Source organism: Suillus plorans (assembly GCF_016647745.1).
Source record: "Suillus plorans strain S12 chromosome Unknown HD556scaffold_27, whole genome shotgun sequence".
Lineage (NCBI taxonomy): Eukaryota > Fungi > Basidiomycota > Agaricomycetes > Boletales > Suillaceae > Suillus > Suillus plorans.
The window spans coordinates 501,201-523,360 of NW_024537411.1; the positions used below are offsets into that span (position 1 = coordinate 501,201).

The 22,160-nt window shown below is 47.4% G+C and overlaps 6 protein-coding genes across 6 annotated transcripts; all 6 read right to left on the reverse strand.

Annotated features, from left to right (window-relative positions):
- Positions 1-36: 36 nt before the first annotated feature.
- On the reverse strand, positions 37-731 carry HD556DRAFT_1308297 (uncharacterized protein; the record flags this gene model as incomplete). Its single annotated transcript, XM_041300120.1, is given in 4 exon segments — positions 37-106; positions 198-340; positions 584-691; positions 711-731. 4 exon segments carry the CDS (start codon positions 729-731, stop codon positions 37-39), a joined length of 342 nt encoding a protein of 113 aa, XP_041160476.1.
- Positions 732-1,570: 839 nt separating this feature from the next.
- HD556DRAFT_1308298 (uncharacterized protein) lies at positions 1,571-2,395 on the reverse strand (the record flags this gene model as incomplete). The annotated part of the gene is made up of 6 exons (XM_041300121.1): positions 1,571-1,646; positions 1,686-1,853; positions 1,889-1,986; positions 2,027-2,077; positions 2,188-2,270; positions 2,320-2,395. 6 exons carry the CDS (start codon positions 2,393-2,395, stop codon positions 1,571-1,573), a joined length of 552 nt encoding a protein of 183 aa, XP_041160477.1.
- An 11,398-nt stretch (positions 2,396-13,793) lies between these two features.
- On the reverse strand, positions 13,794-14,973 carry HD556DRAFT_1443200 (uncharacterized protein; the record flags this gene model as incomplete). The annotated part of the gene is made up of 4 exons (XM_041306569.1): positions 13,794-14,344; positions 14,403-14,499; positions 14,550-14,678; positions 14,734-14,973. The coding sequence occupies 4 exons, from the start codon at positions 14,971-14,973 to the stop codon at positions 13,794-13,796; spliced, it is 1,017 nt and encodes a 338-aa protein (XP_041160478.1).
- A 323-nt stretch (positions 14,974-15,296) lies between these two features.
- On the reverse strand, positions 15,297-17,380 carry HD556DRAFT_1371701 (uncharacterized protein). Its single transcript, XM_041302962.1, has 9 exons — positions 16,893-17,380; positions 16,775-16,838; positions 16,607-16,723; positions 16,448-16,551; positions 16,232-16,390; positions 15,926-16,126; positions 15,844-15,863; positions 15,718-15,784; positions 15,297-15,571 (listed from the first exon to the last, which is right to left on the reverse strand). The coding sequence occupies exons 1-9, from the start codon at positions 16,894-16,896 to the stop codon at positions 15,441-15,443; spliced, it is 867 nt and encodes a 288-aa protein (XP_041160479.1). The 5' UTR covers positions 16,897-17,380; the 3' UTR covers positions 15,297-15,440.
- On the reverse strand, positions 17,381-18,858 carry HD556DRAFT_1371702 (integral membrane protein DUF92-domain-containing protein). The gene is made up of 5 exons (XM_041302963.1): positions 18,524-18,858; positions 18,189-18,468; positions 17,846-18,125; positions 17,643-17,792; positions 17,381-17,595 (listed from the first exon to the last, which is right to left on the reverse strand). Exons 1-5 carry the CDS (start codon positions 18,714-18,716, stop codon positions 17,527-17,529), a joined length of 972 nt encoding a protein of 323 aa, XP_041160480.1. The 5' UTR covers positions 18,717-18,858; the 3' UTR covers positions 17,381-17,526.
- HD556DRAFT_1371711 (glycogen synthase) lies at positions 18,859-21,805 on the reverse strand. Its single transcript, XM_041302964.1, has 6 exons — positions 21,224-21,805; positions 20,692-21,171; positions 20,040-20,642; positions 19,557-19,991; positions 19,429-19,505; positions 18,859-19,377 (listed from the first exon to the last, which is right to left on the reverse strand). The coding sequence occupies exons 1-6, from the start codon at positions 21,725-21,727 to the stop codon at positions 19,215-19,217; spliced, it is 2,262 nt and encodes a 753-aa protein (XP_041160481.1). The 5' UTR covers positions 21,728-21,805; the 3' UTR covers positions 18,859-19,214.
- Between the last annotated feature and the right edge of the window lie 355 nt (positions 21,806-22,160).

Below are 22,160 nucleotides of genomic sequence, written 5' to 3' on the forward strand. Positions count from 1 at the left end.
AGTAATACTGCAACTCAGACACAGGAATGCAAAGACTTAGTCGAGGATGATTTGTAGATGAGTGTGTTTGGTCTTCTCAGTGCCATTGAGTTTTAGACATGCAGCCCTGGGTGAAAATAGTCAGCATCCAAAACTTTAAAGAAAAAGATTGTTCTTGTCATCCTGCCTCAGCCCATTACTGAAGTTGTGCTACTAACCTAGGACCGTGATATGGATGTTGAAGAATTTGATTCATCATTCTGACCATCTGGCGGTATATTAGGCCATATTCCTTGGTGAAGAACTTGGAATAAGATTTGCTATGACTATTTTTGATAAGACCATTGAGGACACAGTTGTACTATAAAAATGTCAATACATGATATAAAAGCAGAAAGTAAGAAAGTACCACAGCAGAGACTAAATTCAAGCATGTGATGGGCAATTGCTTGCAAAAGATATCTGGTCTCTTCCAGGCAATTCAGTATGGCCATGTGTACAAGAATCTAATAGCTGCATTACGAGAGGCCAGGATAAGTGAAGTTCCTTCTTTTGCCCTAGTGATTTTAATGTATGTTGTCGGAGTCAGTGCACAATCACTCACCAATACATCCAAACCAAACCATAAGAACTCAGATTCTGAAAGTAATTGTGAAGTAGCATTCTGGACCCACATTGTACATTCTTGAGCAGGGATAGAGATATTGTCAGTCTACAAGTAATATACACACCAATGAACCAGCGGAGGACATGAATAGGACAGACAGAGGATATGTCACAGACTCAAAGAAAAGCCAATGCAAGCCAAAGTGCACATGAGAGCCGCAGCTGTTGGCCGACAATGGGATGCTTGTGCACTGCACTAACAATAGTGCATGTCATGCAATGACCCAAGGTACAACACAAAAATGGCCTCTATGAAGCTGTAGAGACTTTAAGTCTTACAACATATTCCACATGACATTCTCCCTTGGTGTACTCAAGGAAGCTTTTCCAGCACAGCCATACCAAGCTAATAGAGTAGGTTTCGGCCCATCTTCTGACTGTTTTATCTTTCTCTTTCTCTGGGGAGCCTACCGATCATTAGTGTGCTCAGCTACTTAATGAAGCAGCTCAAGAGTTTCAGGGTTAGGAAGATAGGGCTGGCTATTTTTCTTGTGGTGGGACTCCAATATATTGCTAGGCTTTGAGGTATGCAAATGACGACTGTGAGCCTTGATCAGAATAAAAACTATTTGCTTACCTCAGAATATTGTGTCTGTTGTTGCTGTTGTACTCCTACTGAAGGATCCAGAGAGTCTTTGAATGCAAAAAGAATAAGTGCAATGTCAGTAAATCTACATTAGCATACCTGGGAGTTACTGTTCTGGTAGACAGACAAGGATTGAGAGTTTGCTACAGTGTTTTTATTGAGGCTTATCTGAGCAGCTATGTCATTCTTATCACAGGAGTACTGAAAATTGAATTTAGGTGAGATAATGAATGACTCGAGGCTGTAATTCATTTAAAAAGCCTGTAAGATTAAAATAGAGAACAACATCAGGTGAATCTTAGTACGATAAAGGCAATTACTTGGATAGCCATTGTGAGATTAATACTCATTCTCATTGGTATGCTCATCCTCGTCCTCATCATTACTGTTGTTGGTGCTGCTGCCTTTGGATCTACTGTTCAACAGTTTGGATTCTTGCAGTATAGATTAACACCTGACATTATTATTCTCCTCAAAAAGGGCCAGATCCAAGTTTTGTTCCATGAAGGTGGTGAGTGGCAGTACAATATTATGTGGGTTTGGATCATGAGCTACTTTCATAGCATGCTTCTTGACAGCCTTCAAGCCAATAGCAATATGTGAATTGTTAGCCTCATAAAGACTATGACTAGTGCTAGGAGGAGCAACCAAACCAACCTTCCACCAGGTTGGTATATTGAAAAACCAGAACCTGTGTTATCAATGCTTGCAGGACCATTGGTAATAGTAAGTGAACTATAAGGCAAAGAAACTACCTAAATGCAAACATCAGCATTAGTAAAAATATATACTTACATGCCTGACCTTTGAATGACCCTTCTGTTCTTTACGAGCTGGTTCTGAAGCCTAAGAATTCACTGGGATATTAGGACTGAGGGATGTGGAGCCCTTGGGAGGACAACTTTAAGACTGAGACTCAAAGACTGCCCCAATCTTTTCTAGCTGGCTGTTCCTACCTCTTTTCCCTGTATTGGGGCAGCTGGAACATTGTAGAGCACCATCTTTAGCTTTAGCAAGGCCAAGAGAAACAAGTGGTATGCTAAGTGTTTTGGTGAGATCAGTAGTTTGGCAAGATTTTTTTGGTACACCTGCCCTGCCAGAAGCATCTGAGCCTTTGTGCTTTGACCTCTTCTTCTTGGGGCTGTTAATAGCATGAGGAGCCATGATTGCAACTGTATGGAGGATAGAGAAAGAGGTGAAGCCTGAGTCTAGTGATTCATTGAGTTGCAAACTCACCAGCCTTTTATACACTAGTATTATGTCTCAGTGCCAGGTGGACCAATAGAACGGCCTTGATATGAGTAATGGATAGTATTATATTTTAAAAATATATGCAGCATCACACTGAAGTGTATACCATGTAATAATCAATGCTGCATGTTTCAAGTGACTCAATTTAATCAGAATAAATGTGTGAAGTCAAGTTGCCAAGAAACATAATTTTGTTAAGATGGGAGTGAAGTAGGCCGCTTCTAGAGGCTACTGAGAGACCAAAAGAGATCAGACTAGAGTCTAGACTAAGTTGCCAATCTATTGAATGGTGTAGTGAAGTTATACAGTACCTAGAGTCCAGAGTAAGCTGTCAAAGAGGCAGGGAGCATTGGACTCTGGGATATGAGTGATTGTCATATCCCGCATTCCGGACCAACATCCGACGACGTTCCCACGCCTCATCCGGACCTCCGGACCTCCTGTCCATGTCTCCAGACCCAATCCTCTATCCGTCCGGATCCCTGTACTCCTGCATCTGATATCCACATCTCCGGATCTCCAGATCCGACCTATCTGTCATGTCCGAACCCAAACCTTAAATCAGCGCCCATCCCCTTATGGTAATCACCTGTCTCCGGACTTCCAAACATCCGGATCCAACCCGTGTCTATCTTCCATGCCTTATCCCTTTGTATGTTCCTTCTTGAGTTAGACTTCCTCATTTTCCGTACCTCGTTTCATTTCTGGCTTTATTTTCCTATGTCTTCATCTCCGTCTTCATTTACTATTTTCCGATAGACTAGTGTTTGACTTTTCTACATCCTCCGTCCACAGCCTCGCATAGCTTCGGACTGCGCTGACTGACTCTCCGTTAAGTCCTCTGTAGTATATAAACTCTGTAGAATCTTTGTACTTCCTCAGTCTGAATATTACACATATTAGTCCTTGCACTAGCCTTCACCCTAAGTCCTCGTAACAGTTTCTAATCCTCAGACTTAGTAATTATCCATCTCAGGCCTAGGGAGGAATTCCCTAGGCCGGAGCTCTGCTCCTCCACTCCTCCGCTCCTCTGATCCTCCGATCCACCATTCCTCCAAGTTTCCGAAAGTTCCTCCGGAACTTTCCCGCGGTCCTCCGGACCTATTCTGCTTTGGACTTTGTCCTTGCAGCCTTTCCTCTGTTTCCTTCTACTCAGGACTTGTCCTGAGTAGCCATTACACATATCCCCGTCAGGACGAAACTCCATCATAATTTCCGGAAGTTCCTCCGAAACTTTCCCGCACTCATCCGGAAGTTTCTCGCACTCGTCCGGAAAGTCCTTCCGAAGTTTCCCACACTTCTCCGGAAGTCCTTCGGACTTCACTGGACTTTCTCCGGACTTCATTCTGAAGTTAAGGGCACATACTCGGGTAAGGGGCACAGCGCACGAGCTGAAGCCAAGCCCCTTGGAATCAGTCCTACCCTTTGTGCATGGTCTTAACAGTGATAGTGTCAGGGATAATACCATGAGTATGAAGGTACAATAAGACACATAGAAGACATAGAAATGTGTATTGTAGAGGTGAATGATCATATAACTGACAAATTTATAAGTCATACAAATTACAACAACCAAAAACACATAGTACATCAGGTCAACGTGAGAATGATAGTACAATACAGTAGCAATAAAAAAATGATATTTACATTGAATAATCAGCCTGTATGTATGCTAACTGTCTGACTCATTGTCAGTCTTCATCAAAATATCATTAGACTTCTGACACTTGGATAATTTCATGAGGAAAGATTGTGAAGTAATATGCTTTTTGACATGGTCTATGAGAAAAACTATAGATTGTTTGAGCGTCTTGACAGTGGAAATGAGCTCCTTATCATCAGAAGGCAGTCAAGATGAGTGTTCAATAGTGTAAGGATGGTGTCAAAGGAAACAGGGTTCTCCATATTGTCCTTCAAAGCTGTATGCCACTCCTTGGCAAGAGGGATTAAGTCTTTGAAGTAAGGATGAATCTTCTCTACAAGATAGTGTTCCTCCTTCTTGGTTGCAAAAAAACTACCCTTGAAGGCCATGCAGGATTCAAAGTCCATGTTGTTCCAGTGATCAGGTATTAAGTTTCCTAAGCTATCCTACCATGGGGACCACAGAATTTGATGCAAATCCAGATGAATACAACAAAAGTGATTTGAGGTCATCTGAAAAGCATTGAACGACATATGATACAGGCAATGCCAAAGTGTTTGAAAACATTTTGGGGATATATTTTGGTTTCTTTCTGCCCAGTGCTGCCTGTTGTGCATCTCAGAGTTGGACAAGAAGCCTGCGAAATATGAATGGGATTGTTCCCTGTAGATTGGATGAATAGAACAGTACTAGATGTACTGTAATTAACTGAATGCACTTACTGTATCACTGATGGCATACTTCAGATCTGGATTTATGTGCACTGTGAACTCCCAGTCGATTAGAAACCCCCTATTACCATCTCATAACAGATCTACAATCATTGCATTATTTAAGCTGCAGTTGCAATATAGAACCTTGTGTTCCTGACATCAGCAAACTATTAATTTCATGACAGGTGTCACAGGTCACACAAGGGTCCACAAGGTGCCACAGGCTTACAAACTTCACAAACATATAATAAAACAAGCAATGACCTTCGGTCGTTGTGTTCTATTTACAAAAGCAGAGACTTGTACACTATATGTTTGCTGTATCTCTCCCTTCATTTCCTGCTGAAAATAAGCACAGCGTATCCTGACATTTTTTGACGTGAGATAATAGCGCAGTATATAATTGACCATGCGCAAAAGGATCTGTTCTGAGAGCGATTCACAGTCCAGCTAGACCGATAGGGATGGAATGAAAACATGATATGCGAAATACAGTGGTTTTCGAGGTTGTGGAGCAGTTGGACTTTGACAAATCAACGATGCAGGGCAGTTATTCGTACACACGCATTTCTCACCAATCCTTTTTCCACAGATAGGTTCCGTTGTATCACGCATATACAGTTTATTTTGAGATCCAGTCGATGCGGAGGCACACCAGGTGCAGTTAGCATTGCTAAGTAGTCTGGGGTTTGTTCTGGTGCGTCGAAAGGCGCGTGGTCCGCTTCTTTTAAAATATCGGAACTTAGATAGCAATCTATGCCATTTTCAGTTTTCATGGTGTGCACTATCATTCATGACTCACGGTAATCACTAGGAAGAGATTCCAGAATTTTCTCATTGAAATCGTCAACTAATATGTTTCGTGGCGAGAGAAAGGCACGGTCGAGGCATGCACGAGCATCCGCCAGGATGTGCGCAGAAAAAAGAAAAGCACGTGCTTCGTCGATGTCGGTGGTCTTGTTTAGGAGCGGGAGGCTCTGTCGGCTGCCAGTCGTGTCTTCGCCAATTTCATCAACAAAGTGGCAAATTGAGGATCGGTAGCTGTGCACACGGGAGTGTGCAATGAGACGATGAGAGCGTCAGAGCTGCACAGCATGATGGGGTGGACACAATTGACACCGAGTGTGAAATAAATCATGTGATGAGACATGTCACATAACATGGTGATGATATCTTTTGGTATTTGTGCTTCGAAATCCACAAGCTTTACAAGGTGCCTTGTACAAGGAGGACTTAGCTGTAGGTTATGTGGGTCTGTACAAGCTTGTACAATAATGGCGTTCAAAGTAGATTTCACAGAGCTCGCTAAAGTTTGGTAAAGCTCGGTAAAATTGGTCCTGACTTAAGGTTTGTCACACTACGGCTTGGGCCAGCATCGATGCGGAGTTCCAAAAGACATGCCTGCCCTACAACCACAACTTCATCGTTCTGCACGACTGCAGACGCACTCTCAAATCACCTCCCCATGACGTTGCAAGATCAGGCTGAAAGTTATGGAGCCACCACCAGCTCCTCCTGCACGGGGAAAGGGAAAACGCAGCAGAGGAGGTAAAGATAGAGACACTACTCCTACTATTTCTATCAGCTGGCAATCAGTTCCCCAGCGGACCAATAGGCTGGTCAACTACCTCGTTGGACACCCACCAGATTGCCGCATTCTGTTTGCCAGTGAAAAAAGGAATTCAGCCAACCATGAAGCTGAGGGTCGCCCCTCAGGTAAAGACAAAAATGAAATCCATGCTGTCATCCCAAGAGTTATTTTCTCTGACGATCCTCAATATGCGGTGCTCTACGCGTCGAATCCCAACAAATTTCGGGACTCTGTATATAATCACATCATGGCGTAAGTGATCCCCCCTATTTTTATAATTATCAATGCTGATCAGACTGATCAAAGCCTCCGCACTAAATTTTGTGACATTCGTGCTGAATTCGAATCAACAGGTGCAGGCATCGTGCCCATCGATTCAGAGACGAGCGTGAATTTGCATCGTGAGTTTTCTCCTCTTTACAACAAATTCTCCTAATTAAATTTGTAGGTAAATACGAGAAGGACTTTCCCTGGTACAATCAGCTCTACTCCATCTGGGGCTCCCATCCATCATTCTCTGCCAAAACATCATCGTCAAAGCCAGGTGTTGATCACGCGAGCGATCTCTTTTCTCTCACCTGTCCTTCGGGTGGCTCTCTTCGTCCCCCTGCTTCCTCCAGCACTGATCCCGGCTCTCCCATGCAACTTGGCAATACGCCTCTCCCCAATGCTCAAGCTGGTGGTGTTGCTGGGTCCTCAACTGGACCCGCTTATGGCTGCCTTCCCCCAAGCGCCCATGCAGGTGGTGCCGCAGCCGTGGCACCACCTACCTCCCCCCAATTTTGTCACAGTCCCTCTGCTCCTGGAGGCAGTGGTGGTAGCCCTTCGCAATGGAAATATGTGCTGCCACCCCAAAGCGCTCACACCAATAGTTCTGCCGGGTCCCCTGTTCTTCTTTTCCCTCCGGTGCTACATCTCATGACGGTACTTACTCTCCCATCGCTCATTCCCCCACTGACGATTATAATTTCGATGGTATCTATGATGATAACCCTCTTGCGGGTGAGATGGAGGATCTTCGTATGGATTCCACAGATGAAACCACACATGACGACAGCAACACTATCAGCCTGGACAGCCCACCAAGACGCAGGGCTGGGAAGAAACGCCAGGAGCCCCCTTCCCCCCCCTCCCCTACTACTACTACCTCTCAGACGCAACAGATGCCCCCCCCGCACTTCCATCCAGCATGATTGTGCTACATTCAAGTCTCATGTTAGCCAGGTGATGATGCGTGAAAAGAGTAAATCAGGCTCTATGACATCATCGGGGTCACGCTCGTCATCACACTCTCAAAAGCCATCATCTCACGAGCCGTCATCTCAACAGTCCTCCCCAACAGCACAAACATCCGTCTCGATGACACCAGCAAGTTCAGTCTCAAAATGCCTCCGGACAGAGATTCGCGAGCAGATGGATGTGCTCAATGACGACCTGGAAAGTATACATTCCGACAAGCTAACTCTATATCAACTGAAGAACGAGCACCTTATGGTGAAACTAAACGCCAGTCACCAGGAGAAGGAACATCGTATGATGCGCAAGGAGCGTATGGATGAGCGCGCAGATGCTGCCATAGTCCATCAGCGCATGAAGGAGGCTAAAGAAGTAGATATTCGCCTACGTGAAGCAGATGCCGCCGCTTTTGCCGTGGAAGCAGATGTTCTACGCCTCCGGATTCAGTGGGCCCAGCTCAATGCCCAGGGTGGCAAACCTGCTGGTACCTGACTTCTCGTGTCGTCGTCATCATCACATTCTTGCGCCGTCATCATCATCACGTTGTGTCGTCGTCATCATCACGTTCTCGCGTCGTCGTCGTCGTCATCATCATCATCACATTCTTGCGTCATTGTCGTCGTCATCATCGTGTTCTCGCGTCTTCGTCTTCACCATCAAGTTCTCATGTTGTTGTCATCATATTCTCGTGTTGTTGTTGTTATGTTCTCACGTTGTTATGTTCTTACATGTCCTGGATGTTATGTGTCTTGTTGTGCTTGCATGTAGTATTCTCACATATGGCCACAGGTTGATCACTACTTGTAAGATTTGGTAGTACATTTGGTAGTACATTTGTTTAGCTATACACAATGTTACTCTGCTTGTTTGTTCAATCTGCCTGATGGTGTGCTTCTGAATAGGGGCTATCAAACAACATATCCATCAGCCTTGCCCTGTGAGCTTGACCTGGAGTGCCTTCATAAGACCTATCACCCACTACTTCATCACCATCTGGTCCTTCATCCTCATGGCGTATAGTATTGTGCCCCTCTTGAACAGCCCATACAAGTGTGGATTTGTTGCGAATCTCCTCAAAGCGGATGATCATGTTATGAAGGATTAGGCAATACCTAACCCAATGCAGAGTGACCTGAAGATCCTTCTGGTTCTGAAGTGGGTGCCTAAGTTCCTTGAGAGACTGGAATCGTCCTTTCAAAGCTGCAAATGCATGTTCAACACGAACACGAACCTATATAAATAAAAAATCAGTGAAAATTGCAAAAATCAGCCAAAAAATTTAGAAATACCCGAGAGAGGTTAATATTGAAGGATTTCTGGTCCCTGGTCAACCTCCCATTATGTGGCTTCTTGAAAGGGGCAATGCACCACTTCTCAAGTGGGTGGGCACTATCTGCCCAAATCCAATGGTCCTCTGGAAGAAGAGTGTCATGCTCCTGATAAATACGAGTGGATTTGAAGGCATAAGCATCATGTGTACTGCCAGGGTTACCCAGCGAATAATCAACTATGAGGAGGTTATGGGGCATAATGATTGCCTGAATTTTTTATCAGTTTCTAACTGTTAGAATAAAAGAAAAAAAATACCTGACAGTTGAGGGAATAGTTAGACTTCCTGTCATAAAATGCCTCACCATAAAGACCAGGTTTTTCATACAAATTAATGGCAGAACCATCAATTGCAAAAATACCATTTCTCCACTCAGGGCAGGACCTAGCCTCAACAAATTGCCGAGCACGCTCAGCATCTTCGGAGTCAGGAGTAGGAAATTGGATGAATGTATCATGCAGATCAAGGAGGGCAATCATGACACGGTTGCTGCAATTGATTACTGACCCCACACTAACACCTGCCCATTGACCCACATCTTCTGGAGAAATGGCATTGCCATAGTGCCCAGCGCGGTTGAGAAAAATAGCTAGCTGAATAGCAACTGGAAGCTGGGGGTTATTGGACTGATTAGTGAAGATGGGGTGACCTGAGATGTGATCAAGGATATCGTCAAAGATCTCGGGATTAACGCGTAGTTTCTTCCGGAAGAGATGAGTGCGAGATGTCCCAAAATCATGAAGGAGGTGAATTTGAGGGGCCCGCATAGGAGGTGCATCTGGCTTTTGAAGGACACGTGCCCTTGAGACCTCATCACGAAGGGAAGTGATAGTGTCATGAAGGCGGTCATAATGTGCAGCAACATGGGTGCTTTCATCATCCGAGTCTGAGTCCGAGTCTGAGTCCGAATAGTCGGATAATTGTGGGGTAAGAGGAGATGGAGGAGTGAGGACCATATCCAAGTCAGAATCAGAATCAGAGTCAGAAAAATCAGATAGGGTCATAGTACAAAGCGCATGCTTGTACTTGGAAATAGTTAAGGCTAATTCTGCCTTGTCCATTTCATCAAGCAGCTGGTTGCATAGGGAAAGACGGGGCATGATGAGGTTCAAGAGACACCAATATGAATATGCTTATCGATCCTTATCCATCAGCTTATCACTCCGTGTGATGGAATCCAAATATGGGGTCGGAGTTTAAATTTTCCTTTTGTGGTAACAAGCACTCTGGTGCAGACCAGCACCATCGACAATGACGACGACACTCTAGCACCCGTTCGGCATCTCGATTCCTCCCACCATCGTATGAAGACCTCCAAGTGGCCGTGTATGGGCGCACGACTCACTGGATGCCACATCACCATTCCCACCCCCACCCCCACCATTCGCGCCAGCATTGGTGCATACCCCACCACCACCACCACCACCAATGACCACCACGCTGCGTCCAATGCCACCAGCACTATGCGCAAATGCCCAACGCACGCCAGCAAGTGCTGGCATGGCGCGAACACTCGCGGACGACACCAGGAGGCCGAAGATACGAAAAGGATGAGAGGCGGCACTCTTGCTCATCGCACTCTCGTTCTCACTCGCACGCAGTGCATGTAGACTCGGTGCCTGCCGTTCACAGTTTATGAGTGCGTCGATCGTCCTTCGAGTTCGAGCCACGCTGATCCAAGTTGGTGCCCACCGTTCGCAGTTTGTGAGTGCATTGATCATCCTTCGAGTTTGAGCCATGCTATCAGCGTGGCTCAAACTCCTCCGTTCTTTGTGGCAATCGGACAGGGTCAACCAGGTGCAGGGAAAGGCAAGGTGCTCTTAGCCGTCGACAGTGAGCTCGAGCTTGTCCATAAGCTCATCCCTGCGACGGCCAAACATACTACTATTTTTGGGGATGCAGCCACATGAGCAGGTGCGCTCGAAGCTCTGCAGCAGGACCCAAAGCAGCCTTACAATTCGTATTTCGTCATGAGAGACGAACATTCGCAGGCTCACGATCCTCTCTGAAACGGTCACTCTGATAGTTTGTATGTAGCTTATTTTGTACTTAGTACAGTAATCTATCTGCGCCTCTTCTTCCCAAACACTAAGGGTCTGTTCGGACATCAGCCATTTTCAAAATTCCAGTTTAACACATACAAGACCAAATAGTCGGAGACCGAAAATGATGTCACGCTGATGCTAATGATAATGAATTTGATAGCGGTCACCGAGCCTATTGTGCCACGCAATGCATCCCAACGACCTCAATGCCGACTTCGATATGCTAGACCTGCTAGATCCACTAGACCAAGATGATATTGTCATTGAAGAACATGATGACAGTTTGGATGAAGAGTCCAATCATGCTAATGCAGCGGACTCCGACCAGCTGGATGTAAACGAGCTGCACTGGATAGACACGATGTTCCGCGGTGCTGCTCGTGTAGCAATGGCTATTGCTGATGCTGCTGGCCAAGTACTCCAAGATCACACACACACTCACTACAACAAGCAGCCCTATCATACTTCCGCCTTGTCTGGAATGGCATGGGTCAATGAGCTCCTCACAGGACATCCAGACCGCATACGATGTGAACTTGGTGTGCGGCGCCATGTGTTCTATGTACTGTTGAATCTACTTCATGATTCAGGGTGCAGGAATTCAAAATATGTCCCGCTTGAGGAGCAGCTCGCCATCTTCTTGTATGCAAGTGTCACAGGTCTCTCTGTTCGCCATCTTGGTGAACGCTTTCAACGCTCCAATGACACGATATCAAAGTATGTGATTCCCCAGTGTGATAAATTCGCTCATTTTTTTTGAAGGTATTTCAAACGTATTCTCAACGCATTTTCCTCCCCCCCAATTTATTCATTGTATGTCCGGCTACCCAGCGCAGACAGTCCAACACCTCTCGAAGTCCTTCGAAACCCGAAATTCTTCCCATACTTCTCCAATGCCATCGGTGCTATAGACGGTACTCATATCGCATGCCACCCTAGTGGCAAGGATCGCGATGTGACTCGCGATCGTAAAGGCAACTTAACTCAGAACTGTCTCATAGCCTGCTCCTTCAACATGTCGTTCCTTTACATACTGAGTGGCTGGGAGGGATCAGCGGCCGATGCACGTGTTTATCATGATGCTCGCATTACAGACTTCAACATCCCTCCAGGCAAATACTATCTTGCTGATGCGGGATTTGCTGCATGCGATGAACTACTTGTGCCGTATCGTGGAGTACGCTACCATCTTGCTGAATGGGGTCGTGGACATCAGGCGTAAGTAATGTTCAACTTAAGCTAACTTGTACTTACATTGTTTTGTAGGCCCTGTAATCACAGAGAATTATTCAATCTACGTCATGCCATGCTCCGAAACGTCATTGAGCGTATTTTTGGTGTGCTCAAGAACCGCTTCAACATCCTGCTTCTCCCACCTCATTATAACATGGACGTGCAGGCTCGTATACCTGCGGCACTGTGCCTGGTGCACAATGTCATCCGTATTCACGACCCGAACGACATGATGGACTACCGCCAGGTTGATGTGAATGAGCCGGAGTATAATGTTGGCACACTTGCAGAAGGTCCTCCCACTGCAGAGGCACGCACACGTGCACACCGACATCGTGACGAGATCGCCCTTCGCATGTGGGAGGACTACAATCTGACGAGAGAGCAGAGAGGTCAGTCAGTCATAGCGGACAATCTTTTGTAGTCGTTTGCGTCAATTTTATGTAGTCATTTGCACCAATTTTTCATAGACGGTTGAGCAGCAAAGTGTCATAGTATTTGGTGCTGCTACTACTACTAACAATATCAAATGCGAAGGTGATACAGCGAAAATTTACTTCAAGTATGTCGATAAGAAAAGCTTCCGGACGCTCTCCTTCTCAATGACAAGGTACGAATCAGCTATGGCAACATCTGCTTGGAAATGCTTGATAATTTCGACGATCTCATGGTCCTCCAGACCCTCCTTCTGTAGCTGGATGATAGCCTTCTGCTTGCGCACCGGAATGGGATCCACTGTGGGGCGCGAGGCAACCTGAGTTGCGCGCTCATGCATGACATCTGTTGCGCGATCGAAGGAGGTGGAGAGACCACGAATCTCCTTGGACATGCTTTGGAAAGCTTCTGGGACAGCCACACGTGGTGACTTGATGGACTTCCCTGACTCGGATGCAGATTTCGTAGAGCCCGGAGGGCGAGCAAGCGATCTCATGTTATCACCTGATTCTCCAGCTGCTTTTCGTTTGCTGCTGGCAATGGTAGAAGTACCTGGTGTAGAGGGAGTGAAGGTGGGCCGTTGCATCGGATCAAAGAGAGGAGGTGGCTCAGTCATGATGGTGGAGGGTGGCGGCATCATGGCGATATCTACATCCTGCGACTCGATGTCATTCAACGCTTCCTCCTGGTCGAGTATATTGGCTTCATCATAACTGATGCCATCTGGGAGGTGAGAAGAGGTAGCGTGACTCAGAGCCCCTACCAGCGCAGCGTTGTCAGCAGGCATGCGGGTGTAGAAAGCACGGCTTCCACGTGTATTTGGCGATGGTAGGAGTTCCTTCATTGCTTCATAGTGGGGCCAGCCTTTATTCTTAAACTTCCTTGCAGTGATAGGAGCCTGGATCATATTTAGGGATCCGCACGGGTATACCCTGGGGTGTCGGGGACCTGACCCGCACCCGCACCCGGCAAAAACCCGTACCCGCTCTGACGGGTACGGGTTTTCGGCGGGTACAACAAGCTCAGACCCGTACCCGCACCCGTGCAGGGTTTACCCGCGGGTACCATAGGTATCACCACCAGTGCTTAGCACATATGTCCAGCACACGTCAGCGAATGCTGACGTGACTCGAACATATGTGGATGGCACAAGAAGGAGGAGTGGAGGCGGTTGGTGTCGTGGATGGTGGCATTGGCGTCGAGGATGGTGGCGTCGGCATCGTGGATGGTGGGTGGCGTTGGCGTCGTGGATGGTGGCGTTGGCGTGAAAGCTGGTGGTGGTGTGAGTGCTGGGCGCACAAAGATAGGCGCTGGCGACGTGACGCGTATGACATCGTCGTTGTTGCTGGGGGTAGAGTCTTCAATGTGAGTACTCACTTTCAGCGTGCCCAAAGTCTCGTCTCCTCGAGTTCCTCTTTCCTCCTTCATCTCTATACCATCCCTTCTCCCTTCCTCGATTCTCTTGTCCTTTCGTCTTCGCGTGTCGTCCGCGTGTGTTTGCATCGCGTCAACACTTGTTGACGCGTTTCGGGCGCGCGCGCTGTGAACGTGGAGTTGGTGGACTTGGGAAGGCGCGTTAGGTGCCGGTGTTGGTGGTGGTGCCGGTTGTAGCGTGCACGCGGGAAGTATGGCGTCCGCTATTACTGATGCAGGAGGTGCTACCATTTATGGAAGGCACGGGTATAGCTGGGGTACGGGTAAGAGCGCGGGTCTTAGAATCCCAACCCGTACCCGTACCCCAGTAGTACCCGTACCCGTGACCCGCGCGGGTTACCCGTACCCGTGCAGATCCCTAATCATATTAGTAGTTGCCAGTGGTAGCGGAGTATTGACAGCACTCACTTTCGATGAGCCCATGTAGTCAGTCCATACCGTCTCAGATTCAGCTGTGATGTTGGCGCCATGCTCCAGACTGTACTCCCATCCAGAATAGGTCGCAATTGAGTCTACAACACCAAACGTGCTACGGAGCTGGAGGTCTTATTAGTATAGACTCTAGTACTGGTGCAACATGATGAGAACTTACCCGCACCCATTTCGATTGGCATGCATCAATTGTCTTCGGCGCACCTTGTGTGGTATGTTTAGATGTCTCATTAGAAGCAGAGGTCCAGAAGGTCTTGTCAAAGTTCATTCCGTTACCACCCTTAGCTCGGTGGGTAGCGATGTATTGGATGAGGTGTGTTTCATCGTCCAGTGTCCAGAAACATCGGTCCTTGGTTTCAGGGTCCTGACACTCCGGTGCGCTCTTCTTTCCACGTACCATGGTGCTCTTTGAACGTCCACGGTGGCTGAGACTTGAACGAGTCAATCTAGTGTTAGATCGCGTAGCTGGCATGTTATCGATGGGCTGATATGCTTTGTCACATATGTCACACTGACCCCCAAACATTACAAAGCACCATATGTTTGAAATTTGAAAATTCGTGGCAAAATTTGTGTATCCGAACAGACCCTAAGTCTCTCTTCAAAGTCCGACTGCGATGCCGAACGGAGCCGTACTTGTGTTAAGGTTTTTCAGACTGATTTAACTGACGTTTACCGAGCTTTACCGAACTTTAGCGAGCTTAGCGAGCTCTGTGAAATCTACTTTGAACGCCATTAATGCTGTACAGACCCCCAGTAGTTTGCTGATGCTGAACGCAGCCCACAATTCGTGCACCCTCCAATGTTACCTGAGGCTGCTGGAACCTCTGACGGATGGTATTATCCAGCTCATAGTGTCGACAGACATCACTCCATACTACCAACTTGCCCCTGATGCTTTGTTCGACCTCTCGCCTTCAGCTCCGCCTGCCGCTGCTCTACCTCGTCTTGCACACGCTCAATTGACTTGAAATATTTGACTGTTTTGACATGCAATTCTGAGTTGTAGTTCCGTATGTTTTGTTTCATTCAGAATGAGGTGACGATGGGTGGGCATGAAAAAGGGTTATATGAAGTGAGGAACGATAGGACAGCATCCGTACGTCAACCAAAGGTTGGATTTTATCAGAAAAACACCACGCACCGGCTGTCGCATCTTCATCGACTACAATCAACGCCCAAGGGTGGAGCTGCAGCGCCGAAAGAGTCCACTACGTCAGGAGTTATGTCAAGGTAAGTTCTTGCGAGGTGCTAGAAACGGCCTACTCACAAGGTGGTTTACGCCATCCTCTGTAGACGGCGAAAAGTTGAAACCAGATAACCAATGAATATAGCCTGAAAGCATGACTCACCGATAGCCTTGCTGAGAGCCAAGCTCTTCCTCTGACCCGTGACTACAACCACGACTTCCCTTGCTTCAAGTACTGTAGCAACACCGACTGTAAGGGCCATACGAGGGACAGCAGCAATGTTATTATTAAAGAAGCGGGCGTTGGCGAGGATGGTGTCGTAAGCGAGTGTCTTGATGCGGGTCCGGGACGCGAGGGACGAGCCTTTGATAGGAACGAGCATTATTCAAGTGTCAAGAAGACAGAACAATCATACGGTAGAGAAGCCACGAGGAAAGGGACAACAGAAGGTGAAGAAACGAGACATACCAGGCTCGTTGAATGCGATATGACCATCCTCGCCGATACCACCCAGGAAGAGCTCGATACCACCACACTGCTTGATGCGGGACTCGTATGCGTTGCATTCCGCGACCAAGTCTTCGGCGTTCCCATCCAGTAAATTGACTTGGGAGGGGGGGATATCGGCTGCGTTTATGAAATTAGTATAGGATTCTTCAGCGAGGGTGACTGGACTAGACGGACTATGTGAGAAAAACTCGCGGAACATGAATGTGTGGTAGGATTCTGGGTGGTCACGAGGAATGCCGACATACTCGTCCATGTTGAAAGTGATGACGTGCTTGAATCTGCAGTCATGAGTGGATAAACGCGCAACTTCGAGTATACTGGTTCAGCACTCACGATAAACTGCCCTCCTTGACTTTATTGATGAGAGCTTTGTAAGTTGGAATAGGAGAGGAGCCAGTTGGGAGACCGAGCACGAAAGGTTTGCTAGCGGTCGGTGCAAAGTCATTAATGCTAGTTGAAAGGAATGAGTTACAGGCAAAGAAATATGGATGAGGATGCTACCGTTTGGCAATGTAGTTGGCGACATAGTCGCCGACAGCGACAGGGTCGTCGCGAATGATAAGACCTAGTGACAGAGACGTAAGCACATTGAACATGAATAGAAGGAAGATGAGCGGACGCATAGCGGCAATCTACAGTAAGTACTTGCTAGTGGTACAGAGATGGCGAAGGAAGAGGTAGGATTCAACAAAGTGTCTGTATGAATTCCAACTCCAACCTGAGTGTGTTTTTATCCTGCATTACATGTCCGCGGTGCTTCTGAAATTACTGAGTTCCATTGGTGAATCAGCTGGAATGATAGCTGGCAGTGTCTTGGCCATGTGCTCGAACAATAATAACATGCTATCACATGTCATGCGTCCTAATCGCCATTAACTTCCCACCTTGTCAATTCTTAGATAGAACGCTCAACGGAACCTGCAGTTGCGTCTTCTGAACGTTCGTCATTAACCTTGTTAGCAAATGCTCCAAATCAGTGCGCGCACGTTTAATTTGCCGCGGCCGGATCTGTTGTCTTCTGGTTTATCGTCTACATCAAAGTGGTTCTCGAAGTGAGGAACCTGCAAAGGAGAGTTTGAGAACGCAAACTGTGACCAGCCAGTCTCATCTTCGAGACAATGCCACTCCATACAGAACTTGCACTGACTCGAATACCTCCTACGATTTCTGTCAAGAGAAATATTACATGGTAGCATTGTTGGAGGTATACAGCTGCGATTAGGAAGTTTCTACAGATGAAGCACAGAAAATGATCATGTCTCTGACGTCGAGGCAAATCTTGCGACAACGAGCGCAGTCACTAACGACGAAAGTAGGTTGACCTGTGGTACAGTTAGCATTAAGACAAGGGAGGATAATATTAGATTGCCTGATTGTTTGTCAATAAATTGAGTCCGCTGATAACTTTGACAGTGTCTTTCCGTCCACGTTCAGGTTCCTCCTTGTGGCCAGTGAGAATGATCTTCTTGTCGACCGAATAGCGCGTGCGCTGTACAGTCGCTCCCAGGAACGAATCCAGCTAGTGTTGTCGCATCAATATAAGGCACAAATGTGATGCAAGTTGAAACCTACCAAGCTCCCGCCAACACCTGCTGCACTTCCCCAAAATATGAGTGACGGAAGAATAGTTATCCAACTGCTCCTGCAGTGCGCATTCTCCACAATGATCGAAATGAACATCGTTACACCCATGGACAAACCGCCAAATAAGCTGGCAAGTGTCCCGCCGACCGAGACACCACCATTTGTACCGGGTGGAACAGTTTTCAGCGTCGTGATAAGGATTGGCGGGCGGGAAGAGAGGATACCGAGTTCTGACGCGAGAGTATCCCCCAGGCAGCAGGCAAAGTGACTGGTGGTGAGGTATTTACAAGCCAATGAAACAAGACGCATCAAGTAGAAGGGTGTAGCTTACCCAAGCACCACAAATATCAACGCGCGACTCCATCCACTTGATACCGTTGCGTCCAATGGGCACCATTGACCATCTACATATGGCACACTCTCCAACAATACTGAGCCCGAGCGAATATAATAGTTGACTAGACTCCACGGCAACATGTCAGGGGAAAAGGCAAGACACCATATTCCACTCGCAAGTAGCGCGGTGAATGAGTTGCAGAGAACTTGAGCGCCAGACCGGTAGCCAGCGTCTTGATAGTCATCTTCAAGCTGAGCCTTCCGCTTCTTGCCGTCTGACTAGTGGTTACAAGACATGCCAGTGGGATCGCTCATTGGGTTGACACTTACATTTGGTGGCTCTGGACCCGATCAAGTAGAACACGATGAGAGTGATCCCAATGGTCCGCACAGGCACTGCAAGAATGCTGAAGCCAACCACGAAGGCGGTCACTGCACCGGAGAAAGAAAGCGATCGCGAGCGCAATCCATGCACGCTGAGCAGAACGGCGATAGTTAACGGTATCAAGGGAATGGGTGCCATGATGGTCAACAAGCGAAAACTCGTCCGAGCAGTTCACGGCGAGATCGATGTTCCCATTACATAAAGGCCTTACGTTCTGTTTGATTATTATCGATATCTTGTCCGGGTTCTTGGCAGTGATGAAGAGTAGATCCAATATTTGAATTCTGTGGCTCGTTCGCAATCAAGGAATACTTTTTTGGGTACATAAAAGAGTCCATAATGCATGGATACGCAACATGTTCAACTGGTAAATGCGTACAATTTGGAAGCAAAAGACATAAAAAGGAGATACGAGTGCCAATCTTGATAACTGAACATATATCATGACATGAAGATGGTAACAGGCTTGTGTAACCAGATTTCTGGAAACCAAAATGAGGGTGTTTAGAAAAAATTAGAGCATGCATGCATGCATGAAGGCTTCTGGATCCTAGCACCAAGCCAGTAACCAAGCTTGAGTCATTCGATATCACAGAACCTAGATTGGGGTTGTATACTCAGCCAGAGATGTGTCACCTACGCAATTGCAGAGGCAGTGGACACTCCGTTCACCTGGCTGAGCGCAGCGTCCGCCTTTTGAAGATCGTACTCGCTAAGGCTTTTGAATGCCCCACCGCCGGGCGTGCTTGCCCCAGACATCACGGATGACGCGCGCGAGCGGACTTTCATGACAAGAGGGCTGGATACAGGAACACATGAGTAAAACACCAGTTGGTTAAAGAACACCTACAAAGGGTATCCGTCCTCTTCATCTTCCCCTGTACGCGACCAATGGCCCTTGTAATCGCTGGTTTCCAAGCGTTGCATCTATAGCACAATCGGTACACCCCAGCTCGCCTCATGACAAAAGATGCCTACCTCCTCAGTAAGTGTTCCAAGATCGCCTGGTGTTGCGAGTCCCGAAATTCTGAGCTTCGGACTGGCTTGGACAGAAACTGGGAATTCTCCGAAGCCCCACTCTACATCTTCCCCGTTGTCCTCATCGAGGCCAATGAATGCGTCGGGGTACGCCCTCCGAAGCGCAAGCATCCGAGCCTTCTCGTACTCAAGGCCTATATTCTTCCAATCTAGAAGTGGCGAGAGTCGCTCGACGCGGTTTCGCTGGTTGATCCGCTGGCGCCGCGTTTTCTTGACAAAGTCGAACATTGAGTTCGTGAGCGCGTTGACGCTTTCATCGATGGAGGTGGTGCGTCGGTCGATGATGTAGATACCCTCGTCAGAGGGATTATGGATCGAATCCTCCATAAAGCACCCGAATCCGGAGAGGTTTGTTGTTACACTAGGGATACCCATCTACTCGAATGAGCTCATATCGCACGATACAAAGGATACCCAACATACCACTGTGCACTCCGCGGGGGTATATCCCCATGGTTCATAGTAACTTGGAAATACACCCAGATGGCAACCTCGTACGAATTCCTCGTAATCGAGACCCAGGATTGGGTTGTTTGAGTTCAAAAATTCGGGATGAAAGATGACCTTGACGCGGTCTCCCGGTGTGTTGAAGAGACGTACGCGACGTAGCTGATTGAGGATCGGGTCGTTCGAGTCGTCTGCCATATTGTGTGTAACAATCGGGGGAAGGGTGTGTCGCTTAAGTGCGAAAATGCGACGCTTGAGTAGGACTTGGTCCTCTGCGCTTAGGAGGTCTTCTGGCGCGACCTCTGTGCGACCCTCCCCGTGGAACCGTGCGGCGTGTTCGAACAGTCGTGCACCAACACGGGCCTGTACCTCGGTAACGGTATCGCGCAGCTGCTTCATGACCGCCTGGCCCTTGAGGGCCTCGACAGTATAGCTATTGGTAGCAGCAGGCATGATGATGAACGCGACGACTGTTGTCTTGCTCTGACTCTGCTGGAGACGGTGATTAAGACGAGCAAGGGACTCGATGAACATATCGACACCCTTGTTGCGGTACTCATAACGACCAGCTGTAAACATCTAGTGGACGTGATTAGTTAAAGAAATACAGAAGAGCAATACGACGTACATAAATAGTATTTTCGAGATCGAAATCATAGTGACCATAGAAATGCCCACGAATGAACTCGTTGATTTTCTCCTTGGAAGTCGCATGCAGATTCTGGAACTCGTGCATTGCCTGAAACTTGACTACGTTCAAGCCATTTGGAAGGACACCATCTGGTTTTCGCTTCAAAAGATGCTCACTCTCCCATGCTGTAATTCCGCTGACAGTCGTGAAAACATCCGCGCAGTGTGCAGCAGCACGTTCAATGCAGTAGCGGTGATATATCCCACGCTTGCCAGCTTCGTGGTCAACGTCAAAGTAGGAAAGGTTATTGTAAAAGTCGACACTTCCAGCACAGAGATAGCGGCCGAGCAAGGTTGCGTGTGTTGTAAAAACGGTGGTGACATCGATGTGACGTTTTCTGGCGAGGGGGATGGCGAGTCCCGCCTGCCATTCGTGGAAGTGGGCGACTACAGCTGTATGAGCTTTGTGTGCAACATACTGAGCATCGATAAGCAAGGATTAAATAAGTTGGAGTGAATAAACTACGTACCTCACCGAGAAACCACGCTACAAGATAACCAAAAACGATGGTCTCGTTTGTCTCGTGGTCATTGGGGGGAGATGGAATGCCTGCAAGATTCCAAAGATCGGCCTTCCATTCATCAAGACGATGGTATTGGCTGCCCGTATCAAACAGTAGGACACGTGGAGCACCCTCTATGAGCCATCGGCCGTAAAGACATTTCACGCCCTGTGCTCTCATCGACTGGAGTGTTGCGACTAAAGCAGGATCAGTGGGCTCCTGCGTTTCAACCTCCATAGGTGCTGTCTTGTAAATGAGGGGACCAATGAGGGTGTAACGATCACCGTACGTCTGCATGGTCACGGGGACCTTGGTCTTGATGACTGTGTATATGCCTCCAACTTTGTTGGCAACCTCCCAAGCACACTCGAAAAGGATTGGGTTTTGGACGTCACGCTTCAAGGTATCGTCAGGCATGGCGATGGTGGGCGATTTTGAATCCACGACATCTGCGGAGATGGAGCTGGCCATGTTATTGGGTTATGCCAAAGTCGAGGCTACGTCTTATAGGCCTCTGACCTCATACCCACGTGACCCATATCAGTGGAGTCAAAAGACAGGTCATCAGGGAAAACTCCGCATTTTGCCAAGCGCTCGTAATCAAGTTCCAACTGATGAAACTACTCGCCATCGTTGCAATCGCCTACGAGCACCCACCATTTGTCAACCTATGTTATAACCCCATTGCAATGTAGCTGCAATACGTGCAATAGTTATACAGATATGTAATCATCAACGGAATCCTGGTACATATTGTGTCGTTCTTGCAATTCACTTGCAATCAACCTACCATAGTGTCGCGAAATTGGAATATCACTCAAGGCTTACAACACCCATAAAATCAACCTACCATAATGTCGCGAAATTGGAATGTCACTCGAGGCTTACAATACCCATAAGATGT

Coding starts and splice junctions, on each gene's coding strand:
- HD556DRAFT_1371701 (XM_041302962.1), bottom strand. Junction 16,127..16,231: donor TATCGCATTCAACGAGCCTG/GTATGTCTCGTT, acceptor TTCCTATCAAAG/GCTCGTCCCTCGCGTCCCGG. Junction 15,785..15,843: donor AGGATGGCGTAAACCACCTT/GTGAGTAGGCCG, acceptor CTCCTGACGTAG/TGGACTCTTTCGGCGCTGCA.
- HD556DRAFT_1371702 (XM_041302963.1), bottom strand. CDS start 18,716: ATGGCACCCATTCCCTTGATACCGTTAACTATCGCCGTTCTGCTCAGC. Junction 18,469..18,523: donor CGGGTCCAGAGCCACCAAAT/GTAAGTGTCAAC, acceptor ACCACTAGTCAG/ACGGCAAGAAGCGGAAGGCT. Junction 18,126..18,188: donor TTGATATTTGTGGTGCTTGG/GTAAGCTACACC, acceptor CCTCACCACCAG/TCACTTTGCCTGCTGCCTGG.
- HD556DRAFT_1371711 (XM_041302964.1), bottom strand. CDS start 21,727: ATGGCCAGCTCCATCTCCGCAGATGTCGTGGATTCAAAATCGCCCACC. Junction 20,643..20,691: donor ATCTCGAAAATACTATTTAT/GTACGTCGTATT, acceptor CACGTCCACTAG/ATGTTTACAGCTGGTCGTTA. Junction 19,992..20,039: donor CCCCCGCGGAGTGCACAGTG/GTATGTTGGGTA, acceptor TCATTCGAGTAG/ATGGGTATCCCTAGTGTAAC.